Source organism: Vulpes lagopus, chromosome 10 (assembly GCF_018345385.1).
Source record: "Vulpes lagopus strain Blue_001 chromosome 10, ASM1834538v1, whole genome shotgun sequence".
NCBI lineage: Eukaryota > Metazoa > Chordata > Mammalia > Carnivora > Canidae > Vulpes > Vulpes lagopus.
The window spans coordinates 35659002-35686945 of NC_054833.1; the positions used below are offsets into that span (position 1 = coordinate 35659002).

A 27944-nucleotide genomic window follows, 5' to 3' on the forward strand; every position below is an offset into this window, starting at 1 on the left:
ACAAACTTATTTTTTTGAAGATTGATTGATTAATTGATTGATTGATTTATGATAGACATAGAGAGAGAGAGAGGCAGAGACACAGGAGGAAGGAGAAGCAGGCTCCATGCCAGGAGCCCGACACGGGACTCGATCCCGGGGCCTCAGGATTGCACCCTGGGCCAAAGGCAGGCGCCAAACTGCTGAGCCACCCAGGGATCCCCTGACAAACTTATTTTAAAATTTATATGGAAATACAAAGGGCCTAGAATAGCCAAGATAGATCTGGGGGAAAAAATGGAGGGCTAACACTATGTGATTTCAAACATTACCACAAACTACACTAATCAGAACAGCATGGTAGGAATATTTAGACAAATAGATCAATGCAACAGAAGAGAAAGTCCGGAAATAAACCAATACATATATGGACAACTCACTTTTTAAATACCTTTACTAAGATACAGCTTGAATTATTATAAAGCTTACCATCACCATAATATAATTTGAGAACATTTTCATCACTCCCAAAAGAAATCTTATACTCAAAAGAAACTTTGTATTCATTAACAGTCACTCTCCATACTTTCTTTTCCAGACCTAGTAGATTTGCCTATTCTAGACATTTCATACAATGGGATCACACAATATGTGGCCTTCGTGACTGGCTTCTTTCACTTGGCATGATGTTTTCAAAGTCTGTCTATGTTATAGTATGGATCAATGCTTTATTCCTTTTTATTGCTAATATTCCACTGTACAGATATACGACCTTTTATTTATCTATTCATCAGTTCTTGGACACTTGGGATGCTTCCACTTCCTGGCTATTATGAATAATGCTACTTACTATGAAAATGTATACAGGTTTCTGTTGGGATGTGCATTTTCAGTTCTCTTGGTTATATATCCAAGAGTGGAATTGCTGAGTCATATAGTAAATCTGTTTAACCTTTTGAGAAACTGCTAAACTATTTTTCAAAAACAACTATGCCAGTTTACACTCCCCACCAACAGTGTATGAGAATTCTGATTCCCCCATATTCTCATCAACACTTGCTACTATTTGTTATTTTTATAATAGTAATACTTGTGGGTGTGAGATGGTATCTTATCGTGGTTTTGATCTGCATTTCCCAATAACTCTTGATGTTGAACATCCTTTTAAGTACTTATTAGCTATTTGTATATTTTCCTGGGAGAAGTTCTATTTAAATCCTTTGTCCACTTTTTTTTTTTTTAAGATTTTTATTTATTCATTCATGAGAAACACACACACACACACACGCAGAGACACAGGCTGAGGGAGAAGCAAGCTCCATGCAGGGAGCCTGAGGTAGGACTCAATCCCAGGACTCTAGGATCACGCCCTGAGCCGAAGGCAGGCACTAAACTGCTGAGCCACCCAGGGATCCCTCCTTTTGTCCACTTTTTAATTGGGTTGCTTTTTACTACTGAGTTGTAAGAGTTCTTTATATATTCTGAATAAAAGTCTCTTATTAGATATATGATTTGTAAATATTTTCTCCTATTCTGGAGTTGCTTTCCACTTGACAGGTTTTAATTTTAATGAAGTCCAGCCTATCAATTTTCTCTTTTGTTTGTTGCACAACTGATTTTTGACATATGCACAAAGGCAGTGTAGTGGAGAAAGGATAGCCTTTTTTTTTTTTTTTTAAAGATTTACTTATTGATTTGAGAGAGTGTACAGGAACCAGGGAAGGGGCAGAGGGCGAGACTATCCAAGCAGACTTCCACTGGGCGTGAAGCCCAAGGTGGGACCTGATCTCATGACCCATGAAATCAGGACCTGAGCCAAAACCAAGAGTCAGACGTTTAACCAATTGAGCGACCCAGGCATCCCAAAAGGACAGCTTTTTTGACAAATGGTTATCTGTGTGCAAAAAAAGCCCCTTCATATCATATATGAAAATTAACTCAAACTGAATCATGGATCTAAATATAAAATCTTAAAGAATAATCTTTCTAGAAGAAACAAAAAAGAAAATTTTTGTGACCTTGGGTTAGGCAACAATTTCTTTAAAAATCTATTAAACAACAAATTGAAAAATGAGTCTTCATCACAATTTAAAACTTCTACTCTTTGAAAGACAATGTTAAGATAAAAAGATAAACCACAGGGTTTCACAGGGTAGGTGAAAATCTTTGCAAAGCATATATCTAATAGAAGACATATCCAGATTACATTAAAGAAATCTTAAAACTCAATAATAAGACAATTAAAAAATTTGGATTTAAACAGACATACCACCAAAATTGATATACAGATGATAAATAAGCACTTGAAAAGATGCTCAACATCTTCAGTCATATAGGAATGCAAACTAAAGCCACAATGAGATACCACAACACACTTTATCAAATGGCTAAAATAAAAAAGACTGACCAGCTTAACAATAACCCACAACCTTCGGACAACTGGGTGTTATGCTATATGTTGGCAAATTGAACTCCAAAAAAAAAAATTTTTTTTTAAATGTGTAATAAAGAAAAAAAAAAAAGACTGACCATACCCAATACCAAACACTGGTGAAGATAAAAGAACTTGAACTCTCTCATACTGCTGGTGGTAAAATAATATGGTACAACCACTTTGGAAAATAGTTCAACAGTTTTTTTAAAAATTAAACATATACTTACCATATGATCCAACCATTCCACTCCCAGGTATACTCCCAAGAGAAAAGGATCATATTTCAAAAGACTTGTGCATGAATGTTCATTGCAGCTTTATTCTAACAGACCCAAACTGGAAACAACCCAAGTGTCCATCAAGCTATGAATGGAAAAAGTGTGGTCAATCCATAAAATGGAATACTATTTCACAACCAAAAGGAATGAACACTCGATAGTACAAGAATCAATCTAAAAATAATTATGTTGAATAAAAGAAGATGGGCACAAGAGTACATGTTGTATTGAGGCAGTATAGAGAAAATTCCTATAAAGCCATTGGTTTCAAGCAAGAGTTAAGTTTTCCATACACTTAAAGACAAATACTTCCTTCTGGGAAAGAGAACAAATAAGCAAGTAACAACTGTTAGTGAGTAATGATTGGCTGAACAAAAACAAAAGAAACAGTTTACCCAGAAGTAACAATTTAAAGTTGGCTTGCACAAGTATTTCTATTTTTCAGGTACCCTGAACAATGCTGATCATGGTAAAAGGCATCCTATGACTGTCTTGTGACCACTACAGAGTGACCAGAAGATAATGATCCAGAGACTAAAGGGCATTTCCCCAGCCCTAGCCCCTCATGCCTGAAAAGTGCCTTTCAGAACCATACATGGTACCCCTTGAGGGGTAGTAACATTCCTCTTTCTTATCAGCTACCTTGTATCCAAGCTATCTCCAATAAACTCTGCCTGTTTTCTTTCTCTCCAGTTCAAAGTTCATTTCTAGGACATTGAGACTCAAGAACCTGATCTTGGAGACTGGAATCATCATGATTTCAGAAAATGCAAGCTAACCTATAGTGACAGAAGACAAACCAGTGATTGCCTAGGGAAGTGGAGACAGGGAGGGAGAAAAAAGTGAGGTTACTAAGGGCATGAGTATAAGCTCTTGGGGATGATAGATATGTTCAGTATATTGACTATGGTGTATATATAGATATATATATACACACACACACACATGAACAACACATATGAAAACATCACAGTTTATACTTTAAATATGTGTAGTTTATTGAACACTAATTGTATTTATTTTTTTAAAAGCCCACCTAACAAGTAGAGAGGAAATAAATAAGTAGCTCATGGAGAAAAATATCAGAAAACCTAAGTAATGAGCATTTGTTAAAATATAGGACCGATTCAAGACTAAAACTTTTAAATACATGCTGATGTCAATTGCTAAAAATTACTCTGAAACAAAGAACTATTGTTTTCTGAATAGTAGTATGAGGCCAATTCACACTCATACAAGGACTGCTGAAAATTCTGGGCTTCTATCCATTTGTGGCAAGCTATTTACTCCAGGGGTTATTATGGCCTTCCTTTTAGTTAGATTAACGCAGGTATGTATTAAAAACCAGGAAACCATCCTACAAAGGCCAAAAGATCAGGCATTGGAAAAGTACAAGAGATTCTAGTCGTACTGTATATGGAACTCAATCCATCCAGATTCTGACCACTAATCATGGCCATCTCTATCCAAGTGAAAAAAAGGATTTTCTTACAAGTGTTCTCCCACACTTGCCATTCTTTGCTGAGCTCCAACTGTAGGTCTAAATTGAATATTCCTCAAGTATAAAATATAAACATATCTTTATTATATGATTCAAACTCAAATGCAAAATAAAACCATAATAGAGTTATTAAGCAAGAAGTCTCAATATTGCAACTTGGGTAGAGAGACGTTTTCATATCAGTGAAAATGAAGATGTAAAGGCATGTAAAGACAGTGTAGCAGGATTAGGAGAAAGGTAATGAGAATATGAGAAAGATAGTATGTGGAAGGCCAAAACAAGCACATACTCATCATTCACAACTGACCTTAAAATATATGTCAACTTGCTCACTTAAAATATAATGTGTGAAATAAGCAAGAGAATGACAGGAAAAGATTAGAAGAGTACAAAAGTTAAAAGATGAGCCTAAGATCATGAAGGTGGTCCTGGCTAGGGATCTACATAGAGATTGGATTCCAGAGACAGCCAGTAAAGAAAAGTGATGTTTTGAGGACATTTATATTTGCTTAGTTCAATAACTCCTTATGCTGTGAAAATGGCAAGTGGTAAAAGATTTTTCTGTAAGTAATGAATCAAATTGAGGTTTTCAATGGTGAAATTTAAATGGAACCAAGAGAAAGACAATGGAAAAGCTTAGTTACTGGTATAATTGTCTATACCAATTATTCTCTAAACAAGTAAACTAAGAACTATGGAAACACGTCAGCAGCAAATGTTGACACTTTAGATCCGGTAACAGAAGTTACTAGAAATGATGGACTCAGCGCCCTCACCTCCCTAGTTATTCCTTACGTCAAACATCTTGTAAGAGCTGTCTGGACTTTTTGTCTCTATTTCCTGATCTCCTCACCTACTCCAATGTGGCTTTGAGGCCCATCAATCACTCCACCAAAACAACTCTCTCAAAGGTCAATAGTGGCCTACAGGTCATTTAATCCATCTAGCACATTCATTCTCAATGGGAGCAATATTGTACCCAAGATAGCAAAAACGGATTTGAGAGAGCAAAAAATATTAGATATTAAAAATAGTCTGTGGCCCTCCAAAAGTCATAGTACATAAGCCGAAATGCAATATACCTAGGCATTCTCCACTTCTCCCTAGGTGACTTTATGTATACCATCTGCATCAGTTACCACCCACTAACACCTGTACCTTGTAAAGCTAAAACTCCATCACAGTTCCTCTGAGGTTCAAACCTATTAACTACCTGCCAGTCTGACATCTCCATTTGAATGTCTCAAAGGCATTTTTCTGGGAAAAGAACCCACAGCTTTGGTTCAGATTCTCAGGTTAAGGACTACTGCCATATAGTAGTTTCAGAAAGGTTCATAAAATCAAAAATGACAAAGCAAACTTACAAAATTGATATAAACAATTATTCTATAAACAAGCTCTCATTCTTCTCTGACACTTTTAAGAAGCTGTAACTATAACTTGTGTTAATATAACTTTGTATAAATATAACTTTCAGTTGATACACAATAGAAACTAAACTAGGTCAGAAATCAACATATCGATGTATTTGTTTTTTCCAGAGCACTGAAGTGAATGCAGCTATAAGCAGTTATGCCTAAAGATATTCTGAAACTAGTACAGACTTTCAATAAAAGAGAGGAAAAACAAAACATTGCAAATTGGTTGATAAATTTGCTATGCTATTGGCAAATTTGCTATGCTATGTGTTGGCACAACTAAATAACAAGTATAGGTCAACATTTATATCCTGGGAAGAATCCTAAAGATAATATAACAGGCAAACTACATTAAAAAAAAGTCTTATAATTGCAACAACTCAAAAACTCGTCACTCAGTCATCTTCCATATGATAAGGCCACACCGCTAATCCTTTACAAAATTAAAACTAAAATACAGACCTAAAACTAAAAATGAGGCCTATCTTTTTGACTCTATGGACTCTTGTCTTCCCAAACCAGAAATTTGTCAACCCCAATATGTTCAAATAAAAGGAATTCTGCTTGTAAGATTAAAGAAAAGGTTTATCTCAGGGGTTAAAGAGGTGCCTGTTAGATCTCAAAGACATGAAAGAAATCTTCCTCTTTGGAACAACAGGATTAAAGTCTAATCTAGCAGGTCTAAATCTTTGCTTGTTGATCCTGTTATTCTGTTCAACCTTTCTGTCTGCTCACTTCCTGATTCTGATACGAATTCCTCCTTAGTGATTTCTGAAATCATTATTAAAAATAACATAATACTTCCTACTGGGTTCTCTAGTTGGATTTCCTTTAAGCACCTCAAACCCAGTATGCCCCCAAACTAAACTTATCCTCTCCACATCTACCTCCTTCCAGGCAGATCTATTTTAGATTTTATCTGGTGACCTAAGCCATAAATCTTGGGCTTAACCCTGAATTCTCTGCTGACAAAATCTTATCTATCATATGCTCTTAAAATTGCCTCCTCTGTATTGCCTCGCTTGGCCCTGGCTTATATGAAAGGTGGTGTTACAGACTTTAACACCAAAGAGGTTAAGTGATAGAATCCAATAAATGGGGGATTGAATTCCAGTTCTGCCATTGCTAAGTGTGATCTTAATCTTAGGCAAATTACTCAACCTCTCTAGGGCTCATTTTCTATAGAATAATACTATTTGCCTCATAAGGTTACTGAGGTGAGTATAAATGGGCTAAAGCCTCGAAAACAACACTGTGCCTGGCACAGTATAAACACTCAATGAATGGCAGCTACCGCTATCCTGCCGAACTGTGTATCAATTAAATGAGGCAATAATCTTTGTAAAGCACTTGACACAAAGTAAGGACTTTAAATAATAATTAATTAAAAAAAATATTTCACCTCTCATCTTCTAAGTATATTACCGTTTTTTGTTTGTTTGTTTAAGATTTTATTTATCCGAGAGAGAGAGAAAGAGAGAGAGAGAGGCAGAGAGAGAAGCAGGCTCCATGCAGGGAGCCTGATGTGGGACTGGATCCCGGGTCTCCAGGATCACGTCCTGGGCCAAAGGCAGCGCTAAACCGCTGAGCCACCCGGGCTGCCCAAGTATATTACCCTATTAATAATCTCCTAACACTTAGTCTGAGTCACCTTATCTATTCCTCAAATGCCCTAAGTGGCTCCTGTTTTCAGGATAAACTCCAAATCCCTTCTGTGACATACAAAGCTGTTTATGATCTTGTCTTTATTTCTTAAGACTCACCTCTTGCCATTCTTTTAGCTCTAATCATATCCATCTCAGAAGTGTCATATTCTCTCAAGTCACTGCTTTTACAATGTTATTCCTTTTACCTAAGATTCCCATCTACTCTTTTCTCCAACACAATTACAATTTTGTCTCATACTACTGCTTCTAATCCTTCAAAACTCAGCCCAGGAAGCCTTCTGCTACACCATATCCCCAATTCTGAGTTCAAAACAGTCTCTGTAATCCAATATTTTCTTGCAATTTTTTCTTCTAGTGATATACCTATGTTGATAAGAGAAATTAGTCTGTAACACTGCTTTCTTGTAATGTCTTTAACAGGTTGGCAGTAAGGCTATACTGGTGTCTATAATTATTTAGGGAGTATTCCCGGTTTTTCATTCTCTGGAATGATGTAAAACTTGGTGTTATTTTTTCCTTAAACACTTGGCAACTAACATTTATGGAGCAGCCACTGTGCCAGATTACACACATTTACATGTTACCTCATTTAATCCTCACAGCAACTTTATGAGGTTTATGACACTATTATCCCTGTTTTACAGAGAAGAAACTGAGGCTTATTGAGGTAACTTTCCCAAAGTCACACAGCTGGTAAGTAGCAGAGGTGGGACTTGAACACGTATCTCTGAATGTTCTTAACGACATGCTATGTTGTCTTGTAATACTTAAAATATGGTATTATTATTATTATCTACCCTTTTATCTGCTTCCTCACTCATGAGTGAAATCTATCTAGTAAGATCTTTGAAGAGCAGACTTGCATTTTTTTACAACCCTAAGTCTAGCCATCAAGTATATCAATTAATAGATACTCAATAAATTGCTACTAAATTAATGAATGAAAACATTATCATTTGATTTTTATAACTGAGTGAGGTAAAGCAGTTATTATTAATTCCTGCTTAGAAAACAGATGTATGTTCATTTTAGAATGCTGTTAAAGTGGTTTTGTCCTTAAGTTAAATCATATCCTCCATGCAAAAAAGGCGTTTATGATTTAGTTTCTTCAACAAGGAAAAGGCAAAAAAATAATTTTTAATTATTTGCAAACGACTGACAGCAGATTTAATTTTCTGATGCCATCTGTAAGACAGAGGCCTTCCTATTTTTTCTGGAGTCAAGAGTATAAATCAAAGAAGAAAAAGATTATCCAGTGAGAAAATGGCAATAAAACAAAAGCCTTAAGCAGAAAAGCTTTCAAAGAAGGTCAGCATATAGCTAAAGAAGAATTCCCCACTGACTATGCCATGTGGTAGGCATGTCATAAGAAGATTTAGGTTAGACATAAAACACCCACAGCAGGGATGTCTTCGCTTCAGTTATATAAACTGAACTAAATTTCTGTTCTTTTGCTTGATGAATTGGTAAAACACATACATGGGCACTAGAAAACTGAAAGAATTTTTGATGCAGATCAGATCCTAATTATGGCTAAACGACTAGGTTATAGTAAGACAAATCTGGCCTACATATAAGAACTAACTTCATGAGAGCCAACGTCCTTAGATTCTGCAATTGTTATCCAGGGAGATTATGTAATTATGGTCCTAATGAACATTAAGAAAAGATCCTTGAAATATTTAAAAAGAATCCTGCTGAAAGTTATCCTAGACAACATCATGGGGATTTTTCCAAGCTTCTACTTCAATTCAAAACACATACACACACTTTTTCATTGCAGTCATTTTTGTCAAATTGTTTTTAAGACAATAATATTATATCTCAGGGGGAGAAAAAGCATGTGAGAATAAAAACATACTAAAGAAACTATTAAACACCTCAAAGGAAACCATTCTCACCAGTGCACTGCCACATAAACATTTCAGAAGTCCTCTATTAGAAAATAAACAGTATATTCACCAGTAGGGGGCTGCTGCAGATACTGCTTTGGCATTCAAAGTCAAATACATTAATGATAAAAAATTTGAAAAATCATGAAATAAAGAACAGAAAAAAAATATTTCCAGTATTCAAAGATAATTCTTAAACATCTTGGAATGTTTTATTTTAGACATTTTTTTCATCATCATTGGTATTATAAAAAGCTTTGTTTCCATTGGATTCACGGCTTGGGAAAAGTTCAGGGGTATTCAAGAAGCTGTCCTGGGGCAGGAGGCAGGAGCCCAGGAAGAAGTTCCAAGGGCAGGAGAACACAAGAGTGCCCCTGGAAGGAGAGTGGGCTACTATTTCACTTGTAATTTTACATTTTTGTACATGAGAGAAATCAGTCTGTAATGTTGCTTTCTTGTAATGTCCTTGTCAGACTGGTATTAAGATCATGCTGCCTTCTACAATTATTTGGGAAGAATTCTCCATTTCCATTCTCTAGAATAGTTTATGTAAAACTTGTTTTTTCCCTTAAATATTTGGCAAGGATCCCCCAGTGAAGACATCTGAGCCTGGAATGAGCATCAATTTTTCTTTTTGGAAAGATCTTTTAATAATTGATTTAATTTTGGGGGCACTTGGTGGCTCAGTCTGACTCTTGATTTTGGCTCAGGTCATGATCTCAGGGTGATGAGACTGAGCTCTGCATCAGGCTCCTTGCTCAGCAAAGCGTCTGCTTGGGATTCTCTCTCTCCCTCTCCCTCTGTCCCTCCCTTCACATGCATGTCAGCTCTCCCTATCTCTCAAAAAATAAATAAATTTTTTTATGTAAAAAACTTTATTTACTTATTCATGAGAGACACAGAGAGAGAGAGAGGCAGAGACATAGGCAGAGGGAGAAGCAGGCTTCATGCAGGGAGCCCAATGTGGGACTTGATCCTGAGAAACCAGGATCATGCCCTGAGCTGAAGGCAGATGCTCAACCACTAAGCCAACCAGCCATCCCATAAATAAAATCTTTAAAAAACTCATTTCCTTTCTTTTTTAAAAAAAGATTTTATTTATTTATTCACGAGAGACACAGAAAGAGGCAGAGACATAGGCAGAGGGAGAAGCATGCCCTGAGGCAAGCTCAATGCAAGACTCGATCCCAGAACCCTGGGATCACAACCTGAGCCAAAGGCAGAAGCTCAACCACTAAGTCACTCAGGCGTCCCTGATTTCTTCTTTAAGTGATATGGGATGAGTCAGATTTCTATTTCTTCTTGCATCCACGTTTGGTTTTTTATTTTTAAAGAAGTTTGTCTAGTTCAACAAAATGATCAAATTTTTTTAGCATGGAATTATTCATATGTCTTCTTATTATCATCTAATGTTTCTAGGCTCTGTAGCAATGACTCCTTTTTCATTCCTAATATTGGTAGTATTTCCCATCTTTTCTTTTTCCTGATTAGTAAAGGTGGTATATCCCTGGCAAAACTAAATTTTCAAAGAACCAGTTTTTGGCTTTGTTGATTTTCTCTATTGTACATTTGTTTTCTATTTCATTGATTTCCATTCTTTTAAAAAAACACACTTTAAAAAAATATTTAATATATTTATTTGACAGAGTGAGAGAGAGAGAGCACAAGCGGGGGTGGGGGTGACAGACAGAGGGAGAGGGGAAGCAGGCTCCTTGCTGAGCAGGGAGCAGCAGGGAGCCTGATGCAGGGCTCAATCCCAGGACCCTGGGATCATGACCCCAGCCAAAGGCAGACTCTTAACGAAGTGAGCCACCCAGGTGCCCCTGATTCCTGCTCTTTATGACTTCTTTCTTCCTGTATGATTTGCTATTATTCTTAGCTTTTTAGAGATAGAAAGTTAAAACATTGATTTTTAGTCTTTTTACTTTTTCTGATAATTGCAATTAAAGGCTCCAACATTCCTTCTAAGCACTGTTTTAGCTGCATCTGACAAGTTTTGATATGTTTTACCTTCCTTATTATTCTCTTCAAAGCATTTCCTTTTTTTTTTAAATAGCATTTTTTCTTTTCTTTTCTTTCTTTTTTTTTTTTTTTAAGATTTTATTTATTCATAGAAACAGAGAGAGGGGGGATCCCTGGGTGGCACAGCGGTTTGGCGCCTGCCTTTGGCCCAGGGCGCGATCCTGGAGACTCGGGATCGAATCCCACGTCAGGCTCCCGGTGCATGGAGCCTGCTTCTCCCTCTGCCTATGTCTTTGCCTCTCTCTCTCTCTCACTGTGTGCCTATCATAAATAAATAAAATTAAATTAAAAAAAAATTAAAAAAAAAAAAAAAAAAAAAAAAGAAACAGAGAGAGGGGCAGAGACACAGGCAGAGAGAGAAGCAGGCTCCATACAGGAAGCCCGACGTGGGACTCGATCCCAGGTCTCCAGGATCACACCCCAGACTGCAGGCGGCACTAAACTGCTGCGCCACAGGGGCTGCCCTTCAAAGCATTTCCTAATAATTTCCATTGTAACTTTATCTTTGACTCAGAATTCTTTTAAAATGTACTGCTCATTGATTTCTAACTTAACATCACTATAGTCAGAGAATATACTCTGAAAAATAACCCAGGAAATTATCAATATTGGTAAGTGTGCCATGGACACATAAAAAGAATATATTCTTATCATTGTTCAGTGTTTTCATAAATGTTTTCATTTTCCTTGAGGAAATATCTAGTAGTAGATGTATGTTGAACTATATAAAATACTAAATGGTTTTCCAAAGTGGTTATGCTCTTTTCCACTTTCACAAACAATACATCAGTTATAACTAGTCTATATCCTTGCCAATATCTGGTACTGTTAAGTTCATTGTTCTTTTTTTTTTTTTTTTAAAGCTATTCCAATGAGAATGAAGTGGTATCTCATTGTGTATCTACTGAGTTCCTATTTTAAGATTATATTTGTCAACTCCAGACTTTCTATTTTATTCTATTTTATAGATTCCAGTTCTTTTGTGAAATTCTGCATATCTTCATCTCTTTTCTTCATCTTTTCCTTTATTTGAGTATATTAGTCAACAGTTTTAAAGTCCTTGTCTGCTAATACCAATACCTGAATCATCTGTGAGTCTGCTTCTGTTGTTTCTTTTCCTTTTGGTCATCTGGTCTTATCTCTTGACATGCCTAAAAAATTCTGATTGAATGCTGAATGTTGTTTTAAAACAAATTTAGAGGGGATCCCTTGGTGGCTCAGTGGTTTAGCACCTGCGTTCAATGCAGGGCATGATCCTGGAGTCCCGGGATTGAGTCCCACATCGGACTCCCTGCATGGAGCCTGCCTCTCTCTCTGCCTGTGTCTCCCTCTCTCTCTCTCTCTCATGAATAAATAGAATCTTAAAAAAAAAATTTAGAGACTCCAAATGATGTTATCTATGACCAGAAAAAGTTCACCCTTATCTCTGCTAGGCAGAGAATGCGGGGTTCATCACCTTATTCCAGTCAAGGCACTCAGCAGAATCAAGGCTGCTTTAGAGTTTAGGTAAGGCTTATTCTACAGTTGGTTAGAACCATTAGACCATCTTGTTAGTGTAGAACTCTCCAGTTCCTGTAGAACTCTTCAGTCTCTTTTTTTAAAAAGATTTTATTCATTTATTCATGAGAGACACACAGAGAGAAAGATAGAGGCAGAGACACAGGCAGAGGGAGAGGCAGGCTCCATGCAGGGAGCCCGACGTGGGACTCGATCTGGAGTCTCCAGGATCACGCCCTGGGCCGAAGGCGGCGCTAAACTGCTGAGCCACCTGGGCTGCCCACTATTCAGTCTCGTTTTGATTGAAAACCTGGGATATTCACTGGGTCCAAGCTCCCCTTTTTCACCCTGGTGGGTCCTGAACTCCAGATGTACTCTAACATCATAGAAAATTTTTCTCTGCTTCCCAGAAGTTTTCAACTTAGACCTTTAGTCTTCTTTACTGCACATATTTAGACATTGGCAAATGTCTTGAGGAGAAAACTAACCAAGTGTCTGAGACTCCTCAAAGTTTCCAATTTTGCTAATTCAGTGCCCGAAGACCAACGAAAGCTCCTCTTGGTTATCTGTCCCCCAGAAGTAGCTCTGTGCTTAGTCCCAATTCATGTTGAAACAAATATTGAAAATTCCTAAAGAAATCTTAAGTTCTCATTGCTGCCAGAACTCTAGTTCCTTATTTCCAAATGTGTGTAAGTCAGCCCTCCCTTAATGTTCCACAGGCTTCACACATTCAATGTCCTAAACTGAACTTGCTAGCTTTCTGTCAAATCTAGTTCTTCTGTGGCCATTGCCTACCTGTTAATGATCCTACCATTTAGTTATCCAAGAATAAAGTGAGAAACTACCCTTGACTCCTCTCAACACCAAACCCAACTGGTCATTGAGTCCTATGGATTCTATTTCTTTAATTTTATTAAATATATGACTCTGTTCCCAATGTCTCCATCATATCCTACCTTAACTACTAAAATAACTAACTAGACTCTGCCTTAGTTTTCTGTCCTCTCCTGACCAGAATGATCATTCCAAAACACAAATCTGACAAAAGACTTAGTCTTAAAATCTTCCAACAGCCTTTTGGTTAGCCCCTCTGCCCCTTTACTTCCACCAATTTAGCCTCCCCCAGTTTTCATACCGTTTGCCACACATATCTTATACTTCAAACTAAGTTCTATGACCATCTAGCAAATTCCAGTTCATGATTCAAGATCCAGCTTGAGTATTAACCTATTTATATATAAAGCCTTTCTTGACCTCCTGAGACTGTCTCTGCCTTACTTCTCACATAGCATTATAATTATTATTTTCATCTCTTTTCTGTTTGTCTGGCCTCCTTTGGTGATCATCCTATTTACCACCATTATCATCATCATCATCATCATCATCATCACCACCACCACCACCACCACTATCATCATCATGGCCATAAAAGGTACTATTTATCATGTTTTTATTAAGTGCCAAATACAATGTTAAGTATTTTACATGTATTTCTCCATTTAATTCTAACAACAACCTAGGAGCCAGGGATTATAATCCTCATTTTATAATTAAAAATACTGAATCTCAGAAATAAAGAAACAGGGCAGCCCCTGTGGCACAATGGTTTAGCGCTGCCTGTAGCCCAGGGTGTGATCCTGGAGTCCCCGGATGAGTCCCGCATTGGGCTCCCTGCACGGGGCCTGCTTCCCTCTCTGCCTGTGTCTCTGCCTCTCTCTCTGTGTGTCGCTCATGAATAAATAAATAAAATCTTAAAAAAAAAAAAAAAGAAAGAAAGAAACATTTTGAAGGTTATACAGCTAACAAGTTGTAAACTCAACCCTAGGGCTATTTGATTCCAAGACTGTGCTATGAACCACTATCCTACCACATATTCATATTTAATATTCTCAGCATATAATGCACTACCCAGTATGTGCCATACTCTTAATAAATGTTTGATTGTTGGAAAATACCAAATGAAATAATGTATGAAAGCCCTTCTTAATTATTATTTTTTTTAATTTTTTTTTTTATTATTTATTTATGAGAGTCATACAGAGAGAGAGAGAGAGAGGCAGAGACATAGGTAGAGGGAGAAGCAGGCTCCATGCACTGGGAGCCTGACGTGGGATTCGATCCCGGGTCTCCAGGATCGCGCCCTGGGCCAAAGGCAGGCGCTAAACCGCTGCGCCACCCAGGGATCCCCCCCAGCCCTTCTTAATTATAAAACTCTGTATGAATACGATTATTTGCTTCCACTCGCAGCTTATGGTTATTTTTCTACTTCACCATCCTTATCTGCTTCCTCAATGAACACATATTTATCCATCTAGGCCAACAGAAATGTAGTAATTTCTCTAACTTTCCAGATGGAATCAGTAATCCCTCTTCTGTATTCACAGGGACTCTGTACCTAGTTCTTCTATTTTTTTTTCCTAATTCTTCTATTGTAATAATTATATTACTTGTTTATATACAATTATTCCCCCATCCACCTTAGATTCCTCAAGAAGAGGAACTACATTATATTTATCTTTGTACTGCCTATGCCTAGGACAGTCCCATGATATGAAAAATGCCACATTAATGTTTGCTGAATAAATGCAGAATCACTCTCAGGGATGGATCAGAAGTGAGGTCTTTGCTCTGGAGTTCACATTTTCCCCCACAGCTTTATTGAGAAATAATTGGCAAAACCATTGTATAACTTTAAGGTGTACAATATATATCAATGATTTCATGTACATATATAGTGTGGACTGATTACCACGGTATTAGTTAACACTTTTCTCACTTCACACTTACCTTTTGTGTGTGTGATGAAAACATATAAAATCTACTCTCTTAGCAAATGTCAAGTATATGATACACAGTACTGTAATGATAGTCTCTACACTGTACATTATTGGATCCCTGAATTCCTTTATAACTGAAAGTCTGCAGCCTTTCACCAACATCTCATTTCCCCCACCCCCCCAGGTCCTGGCAAACACCAATCTATCTGTTTCTATGAGTTCATTTTTTTAGATTTCCCACATAAGGAAGATCATAAAGTATTTCTTTCTCTGACTTATTTCACTTAGCATAAAGCCTCAAGGTTCATCGATGGCAGAAACAGCAATATTTCCCTTTCTCGTGGCTGAATAATATTCCAATTTATATGTACCACATTTTATCCATTCATCTGTTGACAGACACTTACAAGGTTTTCCATGTCCTAGCTATTGGGCATAATCTTGCAATGAACATGGAGGTGCAAATACCTCTGTGAGACAGTGACTTGGTTTCCTTCAGATATATATACCCAGAAGTGGGATTGCTGGGTCATACAGTAGTTCTATTTTTACTTTTTTGAGGAACTTCCATACTATTTTTCCATAGTGACTGCACCAATTTACATTCTCACCAATAGTGCACAAGTTTCCTTTTTCTCCACATCCTTGCTAGCACTTATCTCTTATGTTTTTAATAACAGCCATTCAAATGATGTGATATCTCATTATGTTTTTGATTTGCACTTCCCTGATTAGTAATGTTGAGCACTTTTTTAAGTACTTATTGGTCACTTGTATGTCTTCTTGAAAAAAATGCCTATTTAGGTCCTTTGACCATTTTTTAATTGGGTCTATTGAACTCTAAGTTCCTCATCAACCTAGATATGAACATCTTATCAGGTACATACTTTCCAAACATTTTCTTCTATTCCACAGGTAACCTTTTCATTTTGTTGACTATCTCCTTTGCTATACAGAGTGAAGTCTTTTAGTTTGATACAGTCCCACCTGATTCTTTTAGCTTTGGTGCTTGTACTTATTACAATGTCATATTCAAAAATCATTGCCAAGATTAATGTCAGGAAGCATACCCCTATGTTTTCTTCCAGGAGTCTTATAGTTTCAGGTCTTATAGTCAAGTCTTTAATTGATTCTGAGTTGACTTCTGATGGTGTAAGTTATGGGCATTCTTCTGCATGTGGATATCTAGTTTTGCCAACACCACTTACTGAAGAGACTATCCTTTTGCCATTGTAAGGGAAATGTGCCAGGCTGCTTGGCCATAAATTTACTGATTTATTTCTGGGCTCTTTATTCTGTCCCATTGATCTGTATAGCTGTTTTATGTCACTACCATGCTGTTTTGACTACTACAGCTTTGTAATACAGCTTTAAATCAGGAAGTGTAATGCTTTCAGTTTTGTTCTCTTTTCTCAAGACTTCTTTCACTGGGGCACCGGGGTGGCTCACTCAGTTGAGTATCCAACTTGTGATTTCAGCTCAGGTCATGATCTCAGAGTTATGGGATCCAGCTCCATGTTGGGGGTGGGAGCGCACTCAGTGGGGAGTCTGCTAGAGATTCTTTCTCTCCCTCTGCCCCTTACCCTTTACATGCATATGTGCTCTTTCTCTCTCTCTAAAATAAACCAATAAATCTTCAAAGAAAAAAATTCCTTTCACTATTCAAGGTCTTTTGTGGTTCCATGCAGATTTTAGATTTAGCATGGTCTTTTCTGTGTCTGCTCTAGAACTTTGATAGGAACTGCATTAACTCTGTATATTGCTTTAGAAAGTATGATTTCTAAATCATACTTTCTAAATTTTACCAATATTATTTCTTCCAATTTATGAGATAGGAATATCTTTCCATTTATTTGTGTCATCTTTGCTTTCTTTCATCAATGTTTCAGCTTTTAGTATATAGATCTTTCACTTCCTTGGTTAAATTTTTTCCTAAGTATTTTATTCTTTTTGAAGTTTTGTAAATAGGATTATTTTCAGGGATCCCTGGGTGGCTCAGCGGTTTAGCACCTGCCTGCAGCCCAGGGAGCGATCCTGGAGACCCGGGATCGAGTCCCACGTCGGGCTCCGTGCATGGAGCCTGCTTCTCCCTCTGCCTGTGTGTGTCCCTGCCTCTTTCTCTGTCTTTCATGAATAAATAAATAAAATTTTTTTAAAAAGGATTATTTTCTTAGTTTCTCTTTCTGATAGTTCATTGTTAGTATATAGAAACACAACTGATTTTTGTAAATTGATTTTGAATCCTACAAAATACAGGAATTACTAAATTCATTTATTAGTTCAGACAAGTTTTTGTGGAGTTATTAGGATTTTCCATATATAATATTGTCATCTGCAAATGGTTACAGTTTGATTATTCCTTTCCAATTTGGATGTCTTTTATTTCTTTTTCTTGCCTAAATGCTCTGGCTAGGATTTCCAGTATGAAATTGAATATAAGTAGGGAGAGTGGGCATCCTTGTCTTGTTCCCGATCTTAAAGGAAAAGATTTCAGCTTTTCTTTTTTTGAAAAAAAGATTTGAGAGAGAACAAGAGCACAGGGGCAAGTAAGGGGGCGCAAAAAGAGAGAATCTTCAAGCAGATCCCCAGTGAGTGTGGGGCCCTACAGGGGCCCCAATCTCAAGAGCCATGAAATCATGAACTGAGCCAAAACTAAGAGTTGGATACTTGAGCAACTGAGCCACCCAGGCACCCCATGATTTCAGCTTTTCACTGTGGAGTGTAATAGCTGTAGGCTTGTCATGTAGGGATTTATTGTGTTGAGGTACATTCCCTCTATATCAGTTTCTTGAGTTTTTATCAAAATGGACATTGAATTTTGTCAAATGCTTTTTCTGCATCTATTAAGATGAACACATGATTTTTATCTTCCATTTTGTTAATGCAGGACTTTCATATATTTGTGAATTTTCCAATTTTCCTCGTTACTAATTTCTACTTACATACCAATGTGTTTGGAAAAGAAACCGGATATAATTTCAATCTATGATATCAGAGCAGAAATAAATGATATAGAGAACAGGAAAAAAGTAGAGATCGATGATACTAAGACTTGATTCTTTGAAAAGATAAACAGAATTGAAATGCTTAGTTATTTTAACCAGGAGAAAAAAAAAAAAGAGGACTCAAATAAATAAATTTCTAGAAACATGCAACATATCCAGACTGAAATGTGAAGAAATAAAAAATCTAAACAGACCAATTGCAGGTAAGGAGATTGAATCAGTAATCAAAAACTTCCCATTAAACAAAAACCCTGGACCTGGCTTCACTGGTGAATTCTACTAAACATTTAAAAAATTAATACCAGTCCTTTCCAAATTCTTCCAAAAACTGAAGAGGAAGGAACACTTTCCAACTCATTGCAAGGTCTACCCTGATATGAAAACCAGACGAGGTCACTATAAAAAAATAAAATTACAGTCCAGTATCCCTGACGAATATCGATGTGAAAAGTCTCAACAAAATACTAACAAACTGAATTCAACACTACATTAAAAGGATCTTATACTGGAATCAAGTGGGATTTATTCCAAGGATGCAAGGAAGGTTCAACAACTACAACTCAATCAGTATGATACACTGATTGAGTATTATACTCAATGTATCACTGAATTTGTTAAGACTTGTGTCATGGGGGCAGCCCCGGTAGTGCAGCGGTTTAGCGCCGCCTGCAGCCTGGGGTTGATCCTGAGGACCTGGGATCGAGTTCCATGTCGGGCTCCCTGCGTGGAGCCTATTTCTCCCTCTGCCTGTGTCTCTGCCTCTCTCTCTTTCTGTGTCTCTATGAATAAAAAAAAAAAAAAAAAGACTTGTGTCATGGCCAAAGTGGCATATGATCAATCTTGAAGAATGTTCTCTGTGTTCTTGAAAAGAATGTGTATTCTACTGCTATTAAATAGATTGTTCTGCATATGTCTGTTAGGCCCATTTGGTCTATAGGGCTGTTCAAAACATATGTTTCCTTATTAATTTTCTGTCTGGATGATCTATCCATTGTTTAAGGTATGATACTTTCAGTTCTGTTTGGATTTGTTCATGCTTAGGTACTCTCTACATGTGCTGCCAAAGTGAGCATTGCATTTAGATACTCTGATATTGGGTGCATAAATATTTATAATTGTTATATCATTTTGATTAATTTACCCCTTTATCATTATACATGACCTTCTTTGTCTATTGTGACTCTTTCAACTGAAAATCTATTTTGTCTGATATAAGGATAGACACTCCCACTCTATTTTGGTGCTCATTTGCATGGAGTATCTTTTTCCATCCCTTCACTTTCAGCCTGTATGTGTCCTTAAAGCTAAAGTGAGTCTCTCATGCATCACTTCCCTTTTAAGACAGTGTGGTATTGGCAAAAGAATTGACAAATAGGTCAGTGGAATAGAACAGAGAGCCCAGAAATAGACCTACATAAATATAGTTAACTGATCTTTGAAAAAGGAGCAAATGCAATACAATAGAGCAGAGATAGTCTTTTCAACAAATGGGGTAGGAACAAATGAATATGTGCAGAAAAATGAATCCAGACACAGACCTTATACCCCTTATAAAAATTAACTCAAAATGGATCATAGAGCTACGTGTAAAACACAAAATGATAAAACTCTTAAGAGATAACACAAAAAAAAATCTAGGTGAGGGGTGCCTAGGTGGCTCAGTCGGTTAAGCGCCTGCCCTCGGCTCAGGTCATGATCTCAGAGTCCTGGGACACAGCCACATTGGACTCCCTATTCAGGGGGCAGCCTGCTTGTCCTTCTCCCTCTGACCTTCCCTCTACCACCCCAATGCTCTCTCTCAAATAAATAAGTAAAATATTAAGGAAAAAAAAAAGAAAAATCTAGGTGACTTTGAGTATGGCAATAATTTTTTAGATAATATACCTAAGGCATGATACATAAAAAAAATTACAAGCTGGACTTCATTAAAATTAAAATTTTCTGCTTTCCAAAAGACAGTGTCAAAAGAATGTGAATTAAAGCCACAGATGAGGGGAAATACTTATGAAAAAAAAAAACTGGTAAAGGACAATTATCCAGAACTACAAAAAAACTCTTAAAACTCAAGAATAAGAAAACAACCCAATTAAAAAATGAGCCAAAGACCTAAACAGACAGCTCACCAAAGAAAATGCATATGAAAACATGTTCCACATCATGTTATTAGGGAATTGCACACTAAAACAACAATGAGATATTACTACACAACTGTTAGAATGGCTGAAATCCAAAACATTAACACCAAATGCTGGAGAGGATCTGAAACAACAGGAACTTTTGTTCATTGCTGACAGAAATGCAAAATGATACTTTGGAATAAAGTTTGGTAGTTTCTTTCATAAGTAAACATACTCTTACCATATAATCCAGCAAACATACTACTTGGTATTTACCAAAATGACGTGAAAACATACACCCACATGAATCTTGCACATAGATATTTAAAACATCTTTATTTATAACTGCCATATCTTTGAAAAGAAACAAGAAGTCCTTCAGAAGGTAACTGGATAAACTGTGGTACAACCAGATAATAGAATATTACTCAGAACTAAAAAGAAATGAGCTGTCAAACCATGAAAAGGTATTAGAGGAAACTTAAATGTATATTAGTGAGTGGAAGATAAACAATTTGAGAAGACTACATATTGTATAACAACTGTATGACATTCTGGAAATGGCAAAAACAATGGAGACAGCAAAAAGATCAGTAGTTGACATGGGCTGGGGGGAGGGAAGAAGAAAGATGAATAGCTGGAACACAAAACATTTTTAGGGCAGTAAAACTTATCTGTATGATATTATATTATGTGGATATGTCATTATATATTTGTCAAAATCTACAAGAACGTATAACAAGAGTGCACCCTAAAGTAAAATATGGATTATAATGTGCTAATGGAGGTTTATCAGTTGTAACAATTGTACCATTGTGATGCAGGATGTTGACAGTGGAGGGGGCAGACCATGTATACTGCAAGGGGGTAAATAAAAATCTCTGTACTTTCTGCTTAATTTTGTTATAAACTTACAACAGGTAAAACAAACAAACAAAAAAGTCTATTAAAAAAACATAGCCCTGGGCAGCCCAGGTGGCTCAGCGGTTTAGCGCCGCCTTCAGCCCAAGGTGTGATCCTGGAGACCAGGAATCGAGTCCCACGTCAGGCTCCCTGCATGGAGTCCGCTTATCCCTCTGCCTGTGTCCCTGCCTCTCTCTCTCTCTGTGTCTCTCATGAATAAATAAATAAAATCTTAAAAAAAAAAAAAAAAAACATAGCCCCTTATTACCTTTTCATACTTCTATCCATATGAAAAAAGTTGTTTCTACTAAGGATCAAAAGACAAAACCACTGCCTAATTGTTTTTATTTTTTTTATTTTTTATTTTTTTGCCTGATTATTTTTAAAACTTAGCTTTCATAATCATCCTAATTAGTAATTTAAGGCTCACAATAAGGATCAAAGAACTTACTTTTCAACTTTCTTCTGATGTTCTTTTTGCCTTTGTTGTTCTTTCACTTGTTCTCTCTCAATATCCATGAAAAGTCGTCTATATCTCAGGTATTGCTTTTGACGCTAAAGAAAAGAGGTTAAAATTGTTAAGATTCGGCTCTCAGAGGACTTTCCAAGGAAGGACAATACACCTGTGCCACAGACATACTATGTGATACAAAAGTCACATGAAATTAAGTCCTTAACTTCCTTCCATTTTATGGTGACCTAGGATAATATCACATACAGCAAGAGCTTTATATTCTCAAGCACATAGCTATTAAACATTACAGACAAATCAGAGAAAGAAGTACTAATTTAGTTTGCCCTCACTATAGTCCTTTGTCAACAGCACTTGAGGAGATAACTGTATTTGATACAATATGTTACTATATTTACTCTGTGTTCCCAAGTAATCGGTACCAAAGAAGCAGGGCCAAGGAAAGAATGTGACAGGTATTTTATAAAAGAACAATAGTCACTTTAAATTTTCAAAAAGAAATTTTTAAAAAATATTTTATTTATTTATTCATGAGAGACACAGAGAGAGAAGCAGAGACATAGGCTGAGAGAGAATCAGGCTCCCTGCAGGGAGCCGGATGTGGCACTCGATCCCAGAACTCTGGGATCATGACCTGAGCCAAAGGCAGACACTCAAACCACTGAGCCACCCAGGTGCCTCTCAAAATTGAAACTACAACACAAAAGTAAACTCTAAGCCTAGCCTAATATAGTAAGAAGAAGGAAGAAGGACTGAGGAATATCTGAGCACCATACTTTCAAAGGGAACAAGTATAGGGGCTTCTGTATAGTTTAGGTGGTTAAATGACTTACTCTTGATTATAGCTCAGGTCATGATCTCAGAGTTGTAAGATCAAGCCCCTGTTGGGCTCATGCTGGGTGTGAACCTGCTTGGGATTCTCTCTCTCCCTCTCCCTCTGTCCCACTTCTAAAAAAAGGGTGGAGGAACAAATATAATAAAAGCAAGTGCTATTGCCCTGTGGGTTTATACATTTGCAGGACACGAGCTACTCAAAGGGCACTAGTGTACATACAGACATGGTTTTGCCCTCTGAGTAGCTTATGTCTTTCTGGTAAAAATTATTAAAAGTATAATAGCTGATTCTTAATTCTGAGGCCAACACAAGCATCAGTGGTGTTTTTTAAAAACACAAGATGCCCCAAACCTACCTTTGCACATACGGATCTAATAGATCTGTTTGGGTCCAGGCATTTGTATTTCGAAAAAAGCTCCACATCTGATTCTGGCACGTGGGCAGTGTTAAAAACTGCTGGTTTAACTAACTTTAGATTGAGGAGGAAAAAAAGGAAGTCAGGATGCCTGGGTGGCTCAGCGGCTGAGCATTTATTTGCCTTTGGCTCAGGGTGTGATCCCAGGGTCCTGAGATCGAGTCCTGAATCAGGCTCCCTTCAGGGAACCTGCTTCTCCCTCTGCCTGTGTCTCTGCGTGTCTCTCATGAATAAATAAATAAAATCTTAAAACTAAAAAGGAAGTCATAAGTTAAAACTCTTCCTTTAAGTTATTGTGAGAAATACATACTAACGGGAAAAATTCACTAGGATCAGATCTCTGATCTTACATCAAGGTATCCTAAATCCTAGAAGCCTGAAAAAAAAAAGTTCAACAGATTACAATGATTCAAGTAATTTCTTTGCCTTTATCCATGGAATTTGCAGTATTAGCTCTTAATGTGCAAAAACACAAGAAATTATTCCCAATTTCACATGCACTATTATAGTAGAAATACTGGTGTCCAAGAGCGATTATCATTACATACCTCTTTCTTGTCTTCTTCTTGATCTACTCCAGACTGAAATGTCAGGGGAGTTTGGAATTCAGTGTTCAATCTTGATTGATATTCATCATAAACCTGTTAGAAGTCCAGTCACACAAAGTGACTAAACTGCCAAAAGTTAGTCCTATACATGCTTTTGATATCTTCACCAATTGATTCTTTTCTCCCTCAACCTCAACCCCAACCTCTCCCTCAATTGGATAAAAACAAATAAAAAATCAATAAAATAAAATAAATTTTAAAAGAATGAAAGAAACAGATTCAAAAGGAATAAACCAAATAAAAACCAATAAACTAAAGAAAAGGACTCAGGTCAAAAACACGGTCAATTAATAACAAATCAAAATGTTCAGAATGAGGGGCACCTAGGCTCAGTGGTTGAGTGTCTCCCTTTGGCTCAGGTCATGATCCCAGGGTCCCAGGATCAAGTTTTACATCATGCTCCCTGCAGGGTTGCTCCCTCTGCTTATGTCTGCCTCTCTCTGTGTGTCTCTCACAAATAAATTAGAAAAAAAAAAAAAAGTTCAGAATAAAAGTTCTTCTAAAGTGGCCACTTGAAATCTGAGTTTGCTTAGGATTGAATCCAGGATATAAAGCCAGATTCCTTATTATCTCAAATCTAATCATTTTCAATTTATATAACTCTTTTGGTGGGTATGAGTTCAAATAAGAATCTGAAAATATTATAACATCGAGTGATTAAAACTAGCTAATTTCTGCCCCCCCATGTTACCAGAAAAGCCTTATGACATAACTTGGTACACCTACTTTGTTATTGGTCAAAGTATGACCTCTAACTTTTAGAAATGTAAGCTTAATATTACTTTTTTAAAAAGATTTTATTTATTTATTCATGAGAGAAAGAGAGACAGAGAAAGAGAGAATGAGAGAAAGGCACAGACACAGGCAAAGGGAGAAACAGGCTCCATGCAGGGAGCCTGACGTAGGACTCGATCCCAGGACTCCAGGATCACACCCTGGGCTGAAGGTGGCACTAAACTACTGAGCCACCCAGGTTGCCCTTAATATTACTTTTTGTTTAGTTTAAAGTTATGTATCCTTTAGCAAAGTGGCAGGATATAAGATCAGCATACAAAAATCAATTGTACTTCTTTATACTTGAAAATAAAATTAATGGAAAAATCCATTTAAAATGCCATCAAAAAATTACTTAAAGTTAACAAAGTTAGTGTAAATTTTATACTCTGAAGCCTACAAAACATTGTTGGAAGAAATTAAAGGAGGTCTAAATGAAAGAAAAGACATCTGTTCATGGGTTGGAAGACTTGATAGAATGGCAGTACTCTCCAAATTGATCAACGGATTTAATGCAATCTCCACTGAAATTTCAGATGAGTTTTTAATAGAAGTTGACAGAGTGATCCTTAGATTCAAATGCAAGAGACCCAGAATAGCTAAAATGGTTTTGAAACAGAACACAGTTGGAGGAATCACTCTTCCCAATCTCAAAACTTACTACAAAACTACAGGAATCAAGATGGTATGGTACTGGCATAAAAACAGGCTTAAAAAATAAAAAAGAATAGACTTATATATCAATGGAACAGAAGTGATAGTTCAGAAATAAACCATTATATTTACAATCAACTGATTTTTGGCAAGAGTGCTCAATGGGTAAATGAGTCATGTATTATTATATTATATTATATTATATTATATTATATTATATTATATTATATTATAAATGGTTAAAATGAGTCATTTTAACAAATGATGTTGGGACAACTGGATGTCCACATGTAAGAGAATAAAATTTGATTCCTACCATATACATATATGAAAATCAACTCCAAATGGATCACAGACCTAAATATAAGAGATATAAAATTCTTAAAGAGTAAATATTCATGATCCTGGATTAGGTGGTTTCTTAGATATGATATCAAAAGCACAATCCACAAAAGAAAAAGTAACCTTAGACTTCTTTAAAACTAAAAACTTTTGTGCTACAAAGGAAACCATCAAGAAAACAAAAAGTCTACCAAATGGGAGAAAACATTTGCAAATCATGTAAAATCTAGTAAGAATTCACAAAAGACAAATAACTCAATTACAAATTGGGCAGATAATCTAATAAGCAGTTTTCCAAAGAAAAAATATACCAATAGCCAATGTGCACATGAAAAGATGCTCACCATTAACCATCAGGGAAATGTAAATCAAAACCACGAGATACCACTTCACACTCATTAATATAGCCATAATTAAAAAGGCAGATAATAAGTGCTGGTGAGGATGTGAAGAAATTAGAACCCTCATACATTGTTGGAAGGGATGAAAAATAGTGCAGCCGCTTTGGAAAACAGTTTGGCAGTTCCTCAGAAGGTTAAGTATAGAGTCACCATATGTCCCAGCAATTCCACCCCTTAGTATATTCAAGAGAAATGAAAACACATATCCACAGAAAAATTTGTACGCAAATATTCATAGCAACATTACTCATAATATCCAAGATGTAGAAACAATCCAAATGTCCATTAATTGATGAGTGGATAAATAAAATGTGCTATATGTATAACATAGAATGTTATCTAATGATAGGGATAAAGTACTGCTATATGCTACAAGGTCAATGAACTTTGAAAACATTACACTAAGTGAAAAAAGCCAGTCACAAAAGGCCATATATTCCGTGGTCCCATTTATATGAAATGTCCAGAAAAGGCAACTACAGAGAAATTGGTTAGTAGTTTGCATAGGGTTGAAGGGTGGAGGAAAAAGGAATTGGCTGCTAATGAGTAAGGACTTTTAGGGTATGATGAAACTGTTCTAAAACTCATTGTGGCAAACTCTACACAACACTTTGAATATACTAAAAACACTGCTTTGTACACTTAAATAGATTATGTCATTCAGAGTCAATCGTCAACATTCTATGTTCCTTATCTGTGAATTTGCCTATTCACCAAAATTTATTTGTAATCCCAAAATTAACACTTGTGATGCTTTTATGGTCATTTACAGACATGTACAGAGCTGTGAGAAATTTGAGTCACCAGATAAGAATGTTGCCAGCTGAGGCTGAACAAAGTGATGCTCTGCTCTTTTTGTTTCAGCTTTCATACTGTAACCAAGTATTCTTTCCAAGGTCTATTTAGTGCCAAAGTTTTTGCATTTTTGGCTCTTTTTTTGTTGGTGATTTCACTACTTAAAATGGCTTCCAGAGCACCTCAGTCAGATGAGAGTCTACTCTTGATTTTGGCTCAGGTCATGATCTCAGGGTCCTGGGATCGAGCCGCACATTGAATTGGGCTCCAAGCTCAATGGGGAGTCTGCTCAAGGAGGGAGTCTGTTTGAGGTTTTCTCTCCCTCTCCCTCTGCCCTTCTCCCAGCTTGGTCTCTTACTCTCTTTCTAAAATAAATAATCTTTTAAAACAAATAAAAATAAAAAATAGAATAAAATAAAATGGCTCCCAAGCACAGTGTTGAAGTACTATCTAGTATTCCTAAGCATAAAAAGGTTATGATGTGTTTTATAGATAAAATATTTATATTAGATAAGCTCATTCAGGAATAATCTATAGTGTTATTGACTCAGAGTCCATGTTAATGAATCAACATTATATATTCAATAAGATGTCTTTAAACAGAAATTCACAGGGACGCCTAGGTGGCTCAGTGGTTGGGCGCATCCACCTTTGGCTCTGGCATGGTGATCCTGGAGTACCTGGATCAAGTCCCGCATTGGGCTCCCCTTGAGCAGCCTGCTTCTCCTTCTGTCTGTGTCCCTGCCTCTCTTTCTGTGTCTCTCATGAATAAACAAAATCTTTAAAAAAAAAAAAAAAAAAACAGAAATTCACATAAAATAAAGTCAGGTATTAGTCAATGACCAAAACATGATCAGAGGCTCACAAAAACCTAACTCTGTATCTCCCCTAGGAACAATGGTTTAGTATTCACCAATTCAGTGTTTGTAGCAACTTTATATACTACTACAAATAACAAGAATTGATTGCATACCTCATTTTTAAAGTTATTTGTTATAGATAAAATCTGAAAATGATACATAGCAGAGACAGATGGTAGTTTTTTCTGGAATTTTGGGTTATTTTTTTATTTGTGTTTACTTTTGCTACAATAAAAATGAAAACATTTTCTGCTTTCAAAAAAGTAAGGGAAACTGGACTTTCAGCACTGGGCAAGGA

General features: G+C 36.6%; 1 protein-coding gene across 8 annotated transcripts in view; it reads right to left on the reverse strand.

Moving 5' to 3' along the window:
• Positions 1 to 27944, reverse strand: part of CCDC15 (coiled-coil domain containing 15) — an 80197-nt gene that overhangs the window by 27580 nt on the left and 24673 nt on the right. For 7 of the 8 annotated variants that reach the window (XM_041771513.1, XM_041771514.1, XM_041771512.1 and 4 more), the window contains 2 exons: positions 23761 to 23853; positions 21942 to 22045 (listed from right to left, as the gene is read on the reverse strand). In XM_041771513.1, coding sequence (XP_041627447.1) covers positions 21942 to 22045; positions 23761 to 23853 — 197 coding nt within the window. Of the gene's footprint in view, positions 1 to 9219; positions 9544 to 21941; positions 22046 to 23760; positions 23854 to 27944 lie in introns of those variants that run through there. The other variant, XM_041771515.1, reaches the window with a different exon arrangement.